General features: G+C 39.5%; 2 protein-coding genes across 3 annotated transcripts; both read right to left on the reverse strand.

Annotated features, from left to right (window-relative positions):
• Positions 1-162: 162 nt before the first annotated feature.
• On the reverse strand, positions 163-4,797 carry LOC124293737 (esterase E4-like). The gene is made up of 7 exons (XM_046735900.1): positions 4,425-4,797; positions 3,432-3,567; positions 1,862-2,207; positions 1,289-1,651; positions 958-1,118; positions 564-886; positions 163-476 (listed from the first exon to the last, which is right to left on the reverse strand). The coding sequence occupies exons 1-7, from the start codon at positions 4,691-4,693 to the stop codon at positions 308-310; spliced, it is 1,767 nt and encodes a 588-aa protein (XP_046591856.1). The 5' UTR covers positions 4,694-4,797; the 3' UTR covers positions 163-307.
• Positions 4,798-7,225: 2,428 nt separating this feature from the next.
• LOC107216622 (carboxylesterase 4A-like) lies at positions 7,226-12,025 on the reverse strand. 2 transcript variants are annotated; one of them, XM_046735899.1, is made up of 8 exons: positions 11,527-12,025; positions 10,539-10,674; positions 8,965-9,310; positions 8,392-8,754; positions 8,061-8,221; positions 7,667-7,989; positions 7,503-7,579; positions 7,226-7,458 (listed from the first exon to the last, which is right to left on the reverse strand). In XM_046735899.1, exons 1-8 carry the CDS (start codon positions 11,793-11,795, stop codon positions 7,418-7,420), a joined length of 1,716 nt encoding a protein of 571 aa, XP_046591855.1. In that variant the 5' UTR covers positions 11,796-12,025; the 3' UTR covers positions 7,226-7,417. The 2 variants fall into 2 exon arrangements, with proteins under 2 accessions (XP_046591855.1, XP_015509349.2); XM_015653863.2 differs by having other exon boundaries at positions 7,226-7,579; positions 11,527-12,012.
• Positions 12,026-13,993: the final 1,968 nt, after the last annotated feature.

The following is a 13,993-nucleotide window of genomic DNA, read 5'->3' on the forward strand; positions in this document are numbered from 1 at the left end:
TTCAATGCCACAAATAGACATCCCAGGGCACAGGTTGATATTACTCAATAAACACTGACAATGATACCGAACGTTATATATACGACATGGGGGTGATGGATCAATAAAAAATCTACTGTGAATACGCATTACGTGATAATATTATCGTTATCACGTATTCAAACTAAATTCTGTACATTGCGTTCTAAGATAGGCATCAGATATTTATTCCCACATCTCCTTCACTTTCCTCGACGGGCAAGTCACAACAAACTATTTTGAAACAAAGAATACGAATTCTGATAAGGAACCGCAGTTCAAACTAAATCTACTTTTTAGCAGCAAAGAAAGTTTCCCAAAACTGCATTCGCTCTTCGTGAAAACCACTTTTAACCTGAATTCCAGGATCGCTGTCATTACCGATCTGAAGATATTTTTCGTCTGATGAGAATGGTTCCCAAATTGCGTTGTCATTGAGAGCTGCAGTAGTCGGCAACCTGAGCATGTGTTGTACAGTCAAATATAGTCGATACACAAGCGGTTGTGACGTGATGTCTTTTATCTATTCATAGCCTGATACTCACCCGTTGATAGCAAACGATGTCCATAGCTCCACCATAGCGTCGACCACTTTCATATCAGTCTGAGTATATTCAGAGCCTGGTGACGCAAACATTTCCTTTGGTCCAGGAAGAAGGTAAATCAGCTCGTCTCCGTGCGCCGCGCCCCAATTCTCCGTGTTACCACCACTAAACTTATAGCTATAGCTGAAAGTGCCTTGGTAGTCAAAAGTGCAAAAGTATACGGGACTCTTGAAAGCAGGGTTGTTTGCATGTTGTTTGACCTCGTTGTAAATATGGTAGGTAAACAGGTAATCAGTGATGATGTCAGTCAAATTGTGTAGTAGCTGAAAGCAACATCAAACATGCCATAATTGATGGAATTTGAATTTTTATCGTCAGTTGTTCCAGTTCTCACCAACTTTCTGTCTGCAGTTAGATCGTTCAAGTAACGAGACTTTAGAGCAGCAGTTTGGGCATCGACATCGGCTGACCAAACGTCGTGTCTCAAGATGCTGATTAAGTCAGAGTCCACGTTGTCTAAAAATTGCTGGAACAACTCTGGCCTATTATAGTACACTGAAATGAAGAACAAGTGCAAGTTTCAGAAAGGATCATTTACTGAGAAAAAACGACTACCGATAAAGTTTCTTCAAATATGCAGAGCCTGGTATGTCACCTGACATCTCTGTGCGATATAGACACCTATAGGAATATTCGTTACTTCTCGTTGATCCACCCATACTTGCCTGCAGTTACAACAATTCCTTCCTCCTTAGTTACAAGGGCCACCCACGGCAAATCATGCTGTTCTCCATTGGCAATGATATTCGCTGGAGTATCCGTAAAAAGTGCACCTTCTACGTCAGGTTCGACTACAGGATACCAAACAGTAGGCCTGGCCGTCCTTACATCCTTCAACAGCACGTCTGTTTCGTACAAGTATGACCCATTGAAAGTCCTGAGACAGTTAACAAGGGTGGTTGACGTGTTGGTTGGACAACCAAGGTATTCGCCCAACTTCGTGGCACGCGTGGCGGCCACCGAATACGGTTCAGGAACAGGAGGATAGAGTTGCGGTGTACTGTGTGTCATGAATTGGTGAAAGAGTCCTGAAAAAAGTGTGCGGTTATTCGTCAAGTTGAAATGCCAAGTATTTAATACCTATTTAGTGAAAACTAATTCAATGTCATTATTGAACTCTCTTACAATCAAAAGTATCAGTTTCGCTGTAGTAACAATAACTCGGGCACATTCACCACCGACAGATGATCACTAAATGTCATAGGTGTATTTCAATTCAAGTAAGCAACTCTGCTCACCTTTTGTTAAAGGAGATAAGGTTAAAAGACGAACGCAGGCGGCGCCTGAACTTCCACCGAAGAGCGTTACTTTATTTGGATCACCACCGAAATATTTGATGTTTCGTTGGGTCCATCTCAAAGCTTCAACTATATCTTTTAGTAAATTATTTCCAGGCGATACTTCGTCGGCGGTACTCAAAAATCCGAGTATTCCGAAACGATAGTTCGGAACTACGAGAATCACGTCTTTATTAAGAAGAAATTCTGGACTCCATCGGTCAGGAGTGCTCGTTCCAAACCTGAATTGTCCACCATAGATGTAGACCATCACTGGCAGTAACGTAGCATTTGGGCTACTAGGAAGCTATGCGGTAGATTGGTAAAAATGTAATTATTTGCTTTTCCATTTCAGAATTCATTAATGTAAGTCGACCGTAGACCATGATTCTGAATAATCACCATGCACCCGTCTTATTTAATTCTTCATGTTATAAATTAAGAAATGATAGCAAAGCAAATAGGTGCACCAACAATAAACTATAAACCATGTATCATAAAGAGATAACACTTGTTTTCTGCACGTCATTCACTGATTTCTTCTATACGTATATCGCAATGTTGCAGGCTGACAGCATAAACATGCATTTCTGAACCCACGTCCAAACTTGAGTATATTGCGCGCAAAAATGCTCTAGTCTGTACGCAGTCTAAGGAGCTAGGAACAGCGAGGAGAAACCAAGATCGATGGACCAAAACTTCATGATTTCGATTTTGGGTAATGTTGCACAACAGTCTGATTTATTGTGAGCAAAAAAAAAGATGATATCAGAGGTTTGAACTCCGTAGAAAATTTTTCAATGAGATCTAAATTTTCAGTTTCTCTAGCGTTGTCCGAACCAAAATATTTCGAGTACGATAAAGAACTGTAGGTATGGTTGAACAAATTCAAACGATTGAGGATCTGTTTATTTCTCGAAATCAACCTTCACGATGTAATCAGAGAAATTTCTTATTCAATCTAAAGCACTAAAAATATGCTGTATTTCGTACCCATCTGTGTGACAATTAGTATATTGCGTTGCTAGTGCGGAAAGTGGGCGATCTCTAATGAATAAGCGTGCGCTGTAATCACACGAATCAGATATCGCCACTGATGTAAATGAAATTGCCCATCCGCGCGTCCGACACACGCTATAATCTTCAAACATCTGTGAGCGAAAGTTAGATTTCTGAAGCAATGGAGATGCCACTGACATAAAACAAGTCTACCAACAAATGGGTGGTGTACGAATCAAAACAAAGCTGAACAGTAAAATCGATTCTACATTGCCTCAATTTGATTGGCAGTATTGAAATCGTATGTAAAATGAACAGTTAAACTTGTGTGCTGTTGGATCAGACGATAGCCTGAACTGGTGTTTCACTACTGAAAACAGATGAATCTCAAAATGTCTGTACTTTCGATTGAAAATCCTTGAATCTCTTGTTACGGCTAGTACATTTTTTAAGATGAAAAATTTGAAACGATGATGGTAAAACTATAACTTCCTTCAGCTATCAAAATATATTCAATACGATTGCGATATACCTGCGGCGTATAGACATTGAGATAGAGGCAGTCCTCATCCCCTATGAGCTTTTCCTCGTTCTGAATACATGCGTTAGGCATGCGGCTGGCATCTAGAGTCCCATTCCAAGGACCCGCCGGTACGGCTTGTTTAAACCTGGATTGGAATAATGGGAGAAATTAATGTTTCCGTATTTTTGGGACGATTAAACTCCCAATGATAGGTGATTTTTCGGCCAGCATGAGGCTAGATGATTCCGCCAATTCTTCGTCGTAGATTTTGAACATGTTATTCTCTCCAGTACATTCAATTATGTATTTTAGTGCTACGAGTTGTGATCAATGCAGATCAACTCAAAGAAAATCCGTCGATAGCTGATATTACCGATGGTTTAGCGGACTCTTGAAGAAATCGAGATGTGTAAAAGCAAAGTACGCAAATGTGGGCAAAACAATGTGGTTTCAGTACGCATATGCGGATCCTTGATTGTTTATTTGGTCAGACAATATCTTCTTACTGAGAGAAAAAAATCTTATCAATAAAGTGAGGTCCTTTACCCTCCCGAGCTCATACCATGCATTCTGAACAAGTAAAAAATACATAGTATGAACTCGGGGAGTTGAGAAATCCTCACTGCATGATTAACTCGTGTTGATGTACGAGTATGTTAACTGCTTGTATCTTTGGAATATATGAACCAAAGTTTGCCCAATCAATTACAGTATCATCGTAAGTACCATTATCAGTTTACTATGGATACCGTATATTATTACTGTAAGTAGTAGCGCAGCTCGTAACGTGCGAGACTTCGGAAGGGGAGGACTTGAGTTCAAACTCGCAGCTTGTCGGTGAGGTCCTGAGCGATAGCTCGCAGAAATTGTAACGCAGGTAACGTCGTTCAGGCTCAGAATCGGCGAGTTGAGATTTTATCTCCGTCCGGGTGTCCGGGCAACGTTTTCTGCACCGCCTATGCAGCGATAGGTAACTTGTAACTCTGAATTACTCCTACAAACCTGAGATCTCCAATCGGTGGCTCGGCAAACGGAACTCCAATGAAGGCAGAGAATCTTCTGCCAAGGTGTGTGACCATATTTATACCTCTGAGTCTTCCTTGAGGTATCGTCGTTTCCGGACGCATCCAATCCTCGCCAGCGGGAATGTCCCCATTTTCAATTGGAATAACACCAAAGATTGTCAGGAAAGCGATTAGCAAAAGAGCCACCAGCAGACACGCGGCTGCTATATAACAGCACGAGCGCGAGCCAATTTTACATACAAACATGATTACTGTCTGTCACTAAGTGATGCTCGCCAAAGAGACCAGTCTGAGTTATTTTATCTTGCGAGAATAAAAGATGTCTTGTCATAATTAGAGACAATGTAGTTTGGTAACAACGCCTTGAATTTAATTCACAACCTAATCTCAATATATAATGCGGACTGGAATTAAATCCACCTTGTCAAGTGGTCCAATAAGATTAAGTGTATATACAAATTTTATAATGTATGTTTTGTTATTACGTAGTTTGATTTGATTGGATTTACATGTGAGATAACAGAATAATAATGCCGAGCAGCGCCGGTTCGAAGGAAATTTTTCATGCGTTTAAAGTCATACAAAGCCGCGCCCATATAAGTGCACACATAGAACAATCAAATATTTAAATCCCGTAATTATTCACTCGAGTTGTATGGTAATGAAAGTTACAAATGATTGCTAAAAACAAGAGGATTCCTCATTAACACGAACAGATTATGTAATTTTGGCGATGTCATAATCATGTGAACCTTCTCGCTTTCAAAACTGTGACGTCCTGAATTACTCCGTCAAGATCTGGTTCATTAGCAACACCGTTTTCAATCGACATACTGTACAGTCCGTCCAATCGTCCTTGACTCATTGGTGGCAAATACTGTTCGATTAGACGTAAAAATTTAAAACACACAGTACCAAAAAGGGCGGGAACTCTCTATTCAGCGTTTCCAATTACAATCAAAGCTGCTCCTATCGAAACTACATAGTTAAATTGTGCTTTATCCCCTTATGCTCACAGTTGTGTTCTGCGTAATAAATATTACTCATAATTGGATTACTTCTGACATAGTTTCTTTTATAGAAATGATTATGCAGTTTGAACATCTTATTATGTAGTCTTGTTTGCGCTGTAAGTTTTGATTAGAAACAAATAATTCATTAGAACGATTGATAGTGGGTGTGCAGAATTATTTCTTGATTAGTTTGTACTAATGAACAAAATAGTCGGCTTATGAAGTAAACGTACGAGAAACGATTGCTCTATGCTATAACACGACAGAGTCATTGTGATTGGTGGATCGAAACCGTTCAAGTGACCTCGATCAATTTCCAGGATCATGTCAACATCGGATTGCATAGTTCTGCTAATCCACCTAACGGGGTTGTGTTTGACTGAATTTGAACAACGAAAATATGTTGCACGGCTGACCCATGCGACGGGTTCCGTGTCTGACGATTGAGTCTTCTACTAAACACAGTATCCAGGTCACTTGGAAGGATCACTTGTATGGGTAGATCTTAACATTTTTCGAATATTTCATTATTCTTCTACGCATTGCTATTTTTGAAATTAGGGAGTGTCAATACAAGTATACAAATAATTTTTACTGAGTGCCCCCTATTCGAGCCAGTGCGCACTCTGTGCAACCAGTGGAAAACGCTATTACGTACTACATAGATTACAGCATAACACTTCGTGATACGTAAACTACATAAATAAACAATTCCCTACAAGGTCGTCATGTTCTGCACTTCTATCTGCGGGGCGAAGAATTCAGTACATGACATTGGCACTAAAACTAATAAAAACAATTACCAGCTAGTTCAGCCGACACTCAGTCGGGCGACTTCTAAAATGTGATCACGCTCACATCCTAATATTAGGATTTTGAATTATTTTTTTGCAATAAAAACGTACAAACAATAGTTTGCATCGTTAAATAATGCCAAAAACACTGTGTTTCGAGTGTTCTTCTTCTTTGCCAAATACACATCAACTCTTATAATTTTTGATACTACGGGTTACTAATATTATCACGTATTTTGGAGATTATTTCCAACAATCTCTAGTCTAGATTTCTTGGTACCTTATTTATTTGAAAAAAGTCGCAATTGTGAAAACAATGAAGAGATGTTCAAAACATACTTTTTGGGCTTTCGCGAAGTTGATCTTCGAAATACTTGGTATTTTTAAAAAAATCAGCAACCGTTTCACATCGTTATTTCACAGAGCTAATTTGAGGCGCGTCAGCCCCCCTTAATATTGCACCCATTCTCCTTATGCCAGCACTTAGTAATTTGCTATGGTATTAATTGTGTCACCCAATGCTAGCAGTATTCACACCATCCGCGTAAGAGAACAGTATCGAGTGTTACACGTCAAATTTTCCAACTGACTCTTTGTGCACTGCTAGCACCAAGTGACGGAAATCCGCTGGGCATCAGTCTTGTAGATTTCCGACAGAGAGCGCGCTGTAAGTTTGACTAATCGTTTCATTATTTCAGTATTCTAAATACGTTTAAGCTTATTTCAGATCAAAATCAAAAATTGACCAGACACGTATTACTGACATGTTAATCCTTTTTTCAGACACGAATTCAAAAACCTTGAATAAAATCGATGCTCACTATCATTGAAAACGATCGAGCCATACTTTCAATGCCACAAATAGACATCCCAGGGCACAAGTTGATATTACTCGATGGAACACTGACAATGATACCGAACGTTATATGTACGACATGTGGGTGATGGATCAATGAAAAATCAAATGCGAATACGCATTGTGTGATAATATTATCATTATCAGGTATTCAAACTAAATTCTGTACATTGCGTTCTAAGAAAGGCATCAAACATTTATTCCTACATCTCCTTCACTTTCCCCGACGGGTAAGTCACAACAAACTATTTCGAAACAAAGAATACGAATTCTGATGAGGGACCGCAGTTAAAACTAAATCTACTTTCTAGCAGCGAAGAAATTTTCCCAAAACTTCATTCGCTCTTCGTGAAAACCACTTTTAAGCTGAATTCCAGGATCGCTGTCATTACCGATCTGAAGATATTTTTCGTCTGATGAGAATGGTTCCCAAATCGCGTTGTCATTGAGAGCTGCAGTAGTCGGCAACCTGAGAATGTGTTGTATAGTCAAATATAGTCGATACACAAGCGGTTGTGACGTGATGTCTTTTATCTATTCATAGCCTGATACTCACCCATTTGTAGCAAACGATGTCCATAGCTCCACCATAGTGTCGACCACTTTCATATCAGTCTCAGTAAATTCAGAGCCTGGTAGCGCTAAATTTTCCTTTGGTTCAGGAAGGAGGTAAATCAGCTCGTCTCCATGCGCCGCACCCCAATTCTCCGCGTTACCATTACTATACATATAGCTTTTGCTGAAAGTGCCTCGGTAGTCAAAAGTGCAAAAGTATACGGGACTCTTGTAAGCAGGGTTGTTTGCATGTTGTTTGGCCTCGTTGTAAATATGGTAGATGAACTCGTAATCGGTTACGATGTCAGTCCAATTGTGTAGTAGCTGAAAGCAACATCAATCACACCGTAACTGATGGAATTTGAATTTTTATCGTCAGTTGTTCCAGTTCTCACCAATTTTCTGTCTGCAGTTAGATCGTTCAAGTAACGAGACTTTAGAGCAGCAGTTTGGGCATCGACATCGGCTGACCAAACGTCGTGTCTCAAAAAGCTGATTAAGTAAGAGTCAACGTTGTCTAAAAATTGCTGGAACAAGTCTGGCCTATCATAGTACACTGAAATAAAGAACGAGTACAAGTTTCAGAAAAAATCATTCCCCAAGAAAAAATGACTACCGATAAAGTTTCCACAAATATGCAGAGCCTGGTATGTTACCTGACATCTGTGTGCGATATAGATACCTATAAGAATATTTGTCACTTCGCGTTGATCCACTCATACTTGCCTGCAGTTACAACAATTCCTTCTCCCTTGGTTACAACGACCACCCACGGCAAATCATGCTGTTCTCCATTGGCAATGATATTCGCTGGAGTATCCGTAAAAAGTGCACCTTCTACGTCAGGTTCGACTACAGGATACCAAACAGTAGGCCTGGCCGTCCTTACATCCCTCAACAGCACGTCTGTATCGTACAAGTATGACCCATTGAAAGTCATCAGACAGTTAACAAGGGTGGTTGACGTGTTGGTTGGACAACCAAGATATTCGCCCAGCTTTGTGGCACGCGTGGCGGCCACCGAATACGGTTCAGGAACAGGAGGATAGAGTTGCGGTGTACTATGTGTCATGAATTGGTGAAAGAGTCCTGAAAAAAGTGTGCGGTTATTCGTCAAGTTGAAATGCCAAGTATTTAATATCGTTTTAGTGAAAACTACTTCAATGCGATTATTGGTCTCTCTTACAATCAAAAGTATTAGCTTCGCTATAGTAACAATAACTCGGATACATTTACCACCGGAAGATGATCATTAAATACCATAGGTATATTTCAATTCAAGTAAGCAACTCTGCTCACCTTTTGTTAAAGGAGATAAGGTCAAAAGGCGAACGCAGGCGGCGCCTGAACTTCCACCGAAGAGCGTTACTTTATTTGGATCACCACCGAAATACTTGATGTTTCGTTGGGTCCATCTCAAAGCTTCAGCTATATCTTTCAGTAAATTATTTCCCGGCGATACTTCGTCGCCGGTACTGAAAAATCCTAGTATTCCCAAACGATAGTTCGGAACTACGAGAACCACGTCTTTATTAAGCAGAAATTCTGGACTGCGTTGGTCAGGAGTGCTCCTTCCGACCAGGAATCCTCCACCATAGATGAAGACCATCACTGGCAGTAACGTAGCATTTTGGCTACTAGGAAGCTATGCGGTAAAAATGGTAAAAAAGTGATCATTTGCTTTTTCATTTGAGAATTCATTAATGTAAGCCGACCGTAGACCGTGATTCTGAATAATCACCGTGCACCCGTCTTATTCAATTCTTCATGTTATAAATTAAGAAATGATAGCAAAGCAAATAGGTGCACCAACAATAAACTATAAACTATGTATCATAAAGAGATAACACTTGTTTTCTGCACTTCGTTCACTGATTTCTTCTATACGTATATCGCAATGTTGCAGACTGAAAGCATAAACATGCATTTCTGAACCCACGTCCAAGCTTGAGTATATTGCGCGCAAAAATGCTCTAGTCTGTACGCAGCCTAAGGAGCTAGGAACAGCGAGGAGAAACCAAGATCGATGGACGAAAAATTCATGATTTCGATTTTGGGTAATGTTGCACAACAGTCTGATTTATTGTGAGCAAAAAAGAAGATGATATCAGAGGTTTGAACTCCGTAGAAAATTTTCCAATGAGATCTAAATTTTCAGTTTCTCTAGCGTTATTCGAACCAAAATATTTCGAGTACGATAAAGAACTGTAAGTATGGTTGAACAAATTCAAATGATTGAGGATCTGTTGATTTACTCGAAATCAACCTTCACGATGTAATCACACAGATTTCTTATCCAATCTAAAGCACTAAAAATATGCTGTATTTTGTACCCAGCTGTGTGACAATTAGTATATTGCGTTGCTAGTGCGGAAAGTAGGCAGTTTTTAATGAATAAACGTGCGCTGTAATTACACGAATCAGACATCGCCGCTGATGTATATGAAATCGCCCATCCGCGCGTCCGACATACGCTATAATCTTCAAACATCTGTAAGCGATAGTTAGATTTCTGAAGCAATGGAGATGCCACTGACATAAAACAAGTCTACCAGCAAAAGGGTGGTGTAGGAATCAGTAAAAAGCTGAACAATAAAATCAATTCTACATCGCCTTAATATGTTTGGCATTACTGGAATTCTATGTGAAATGAACAGAGCTAAACTTGTTCGCTGTTGGATCAGACGATAGCCTAAACTGGTGTTTCGGTACTGAAATCAAATGAATTTCAAAATGTCTGTACTTTCAATTGAAAATCCTTAAATCTCTTGGTACGACTAGTACATTTCTCGAGATAGAAAATTTGAAACGATGATGGTAAAACTATAACTTCTTCCAGGTATCAAAATATAGTCAATACGATTGCGATATACCTGCGGCGTATAGACATTGAGATAGAGGCAGTCCTCATCCCCTATGAGCTTTTTCTCGATCTGAATACATGCGTTAGGCATGCGGCTGGCATCTAGAGTCCCGTTCCAAGGACCCGGCGGTACGGCTTGTTTAAACCTGGATTGGAATAATGGAAGAAATTAATGTTTCCGTATTTTTGGGACGATTAAACTCCCAATGATAGGTGATTTTTTGGCCAGCATGAGGCTAGATGATTCCGCCAATTCTTCGTCGTAGATTTTGAACATGTTATTCTGTCGAGTACATTCAATTATGTATTTTAGTGCTACGAGTTGTGATCAATGCAGATCCACCCAAAGAAAATCCGTCGAGAGCTGATATTACCGATGGTTTAGCGGACTCTCAAAGCAATCGAGATGTGTAAAAGCAAAGTACGTGAATCTGGTCAAAACAATGTGCTTTCGGTACGTATATACGGATCCTTGATTGTTTATTTGGTCGGTCAATATCTTCTTACTAAGAAAAAAAAATCTTATCAATAAAGTAAGGTCTTTTTACCCTCCCGAGCTCATACCATGCATTCTGAACAAGTAAAAAATACATAGTATGAGCTCGGGAAGTTGAGAAGTCCTCACTGCATTATCAACTCGTGTTCATGTATATTAACTGCTTGTATCTTTGGAATATATGAACCAAAGTTTGCCCAATCAATTACAGTATCATCGTAAGTACCAGTATCAGTTTACTATGGATATCGTATATTATTACTGTAAGTAGTAGCGCAGCTCGTAACGTGCGAGACTTCGGAAGGGGAGGACTTGAGTTCAAACTCGCAGCTTGTCGGTGAGGTCCTGAGCGATAGCTCGCAGAAATTGTAACGCAGGTAACGTCGTTCAGGCTCAGAATCGGCGAGTTGAGATTTTATCTCCGTCCGGGTGTCCGGGCAACGTTTTCTGCACCGCCTATGCAGCGATAGGTAACTTGTAACTCTGAATTACTCCTACAAACCTGAGATCTCCAATCGGTGGCTCGGCAAACGGAACTCCAATGAAGGCAGAGAATCTTCTGCCAAGGTGTGTGACCATATTTATACCTCGAAGTCTTCCTTGCGGTATCGTCGTTTCCGGACGCATCCAATCCTCGCCAGCGGGAATGTCCCCATTTTTGATTGGAATAACACCAAAGATTGTCAGGAAAGCGATTAGCAAAAGAGCCACCAGCAGACACGCGGCTGCTATATAACAGCACGAGCGCGAGCCAATTTTACATACAAACATGATTACTGTCTGTCACTAAGTGGTGCTCGCCAAAGAGACCAGTCTGAGTTATTTTATCTTGCGAGAAGAAAAGATGTCTTGTCATAATTAGAGACAATGTAGTTTGGTAACAACGCCTTGAATTTAATTCGCAACCTTATCTCAATATATAGTGCGGACTGGAATTAAATCCACCTTGTCAAGTGGTCCAATAAGATGAAGTGTATATGAGGTATTCCATGCCAACTGAGAGGTCATTTTCCCTGACCCCCGCCAATTTGCCTAATTATTTTTATGTGATTCTACAACCTAAGAAAAGCACTCACCATTTTTTTCAGATGTTTCGTCTCGACCATTCTTTTTTAAAAAATGTTACAAACCCTTTTATGGTCCTAAAAAAACGCCATTTTTTTTTTTTTTTTTGCAAAAATTCACATAATTTCTGGGTCCCAAAACAAACATTTTGAGCCATAGTTCAGAGTGGAGAATTGATTTTTTGTATGGAGGTCAGGGAAAATGACCTCTCAGTTGGCATGGAATACCTCTATAATGTATGTTTTGTTATTAAGTAGTTTGATGACATTGCATTTACATGTGAGATAACAGAATAATAAATCCGAGTAGCGCCAGTTCGAAAGCTATTTTTTATGCATGTAAAGTAATAAAAAGCCGCCCATATATAAGTGCACACATAGAACAATCAAATATTTGAATCCCATAATTATTTACTCAAGTGATATGATAATCACAGGTACAAATGATTGCTAAAAACAGAAGGATTCTACAATCACACGAACAGATTATATAATTCTGGCGTAGTCATAAAATCATGTGAACCCTCTAGCTTTCAAGGCTGTAAAGTCTTGAATTACTTCATCAAGATCTGGTTCATGAGCAATATCATTCTCAATCGATTCACTTTCCAGTCCGTCTAAGCGTCCTTGACTCATTGACAACCGCAAATACTTTAGTTTCAAGTTGGAAAAACTTCATTCTCCGGAAGCGACAGTCACTGGCAACGTCAATAATATTGTCAACGCACAGAAAACATTCGGAACCAGAGAGGTGAGCATATTCTCGCATGCACATATATAGGGGCACGTTTTTGGGATTAAAACGATGAGGTATTCTTCTGAATAGCGTTCGTAATTCGCCAAACAGTTCGTAACTTGATCTTATTGGTTTGCATCAGGTAATGAAATTTGAAGATCTGCACATTTTCGTAAATCATCCTCCGTATGAAGTTGTAGCTCACATATTCTAAATAAGAATCCAAATGCCTCCGGATGTCGGTTTGCCCAACAAACTCCCACGATGATTATTGAGATTGGAGCCTGGCAAATCATACTTAATTGAAATCTGACCACTTTGACTGCATCTATGCGATTCTCCCATCGGGTTTCGCTCAATGGATTGACCGTAAAATTTAGCACATACTACAGTAAAACATTCCATCTGTGTGAAGAACCTGAGAAATAATTTTAATTATATTGGACAACATAAAAAAAGGACATTGCTTCAGAGTTACAATTAGCAGCATTATTCAGCACCAAATTCAACGAATGAATACAACAGGGTACAAAAAATGCTCTCCAATTGATATTTGTAATTCTGCTTGACATTCCCCGTGATGCCCTCAATCTAGCAGCTATACGTCCTCTGCCTGCCGAAGTCTAGGGTGGGAAAATATGCTAGGTCTAAGAGGGTTAAAGGATTGACAGAAAAAACCGATCTCACGATACTATACCGCAGTGGTATGACCCCAATCCTATTATTCGATGTATTATGTTAGAGATTGCTGGAGGACTATCGGTACATCGAAATTTTGTAAGATGCATTACAAGCATCCCATATGCTAATAATTATTTTCTAAGTGAGTTAAACCTGCAATTCATCGATACTTGCTGTTTGTTGAATAATTGAAAATGATTCAAGATATTGCATGCAATTTGATAACGTTACGTTATGCCAGACTGAAATTTTATCGATTAAATAATTATATGACTATGATTAAACATTCGTTGGACAAACCTGGGGTAAATCCACTGTTTGAACGACATTGGTGAATTTAAACGAAGATTATTACATCTGTAGCTAAATACTATTCCCTATCACAAATGCCGAGTAAGCTATGGTTACTTGTCACGATGTTCATTCCACCAATTTGTAAGCTATGCTAAAAGATATTACAAAAAAATTATTCCACCGAAAGTCAAGCA

The sequence above is a fragment of the Neodiprion lecontei genome, chromosome 3 (assembly GCF_021901455.1).
Source record: "Neodiprion lecontei isolate iyNeoLeco1 chromosome 3, iyNeoLeco1.1, whole genome shotgun sequence".
Taxonomy (NCBI): Eukaryota; Metazoa; Arthropoda; class Insecta; order Hymenoptera; family Diprionidae; genus Neodiprion; species Neodiprion lecontei.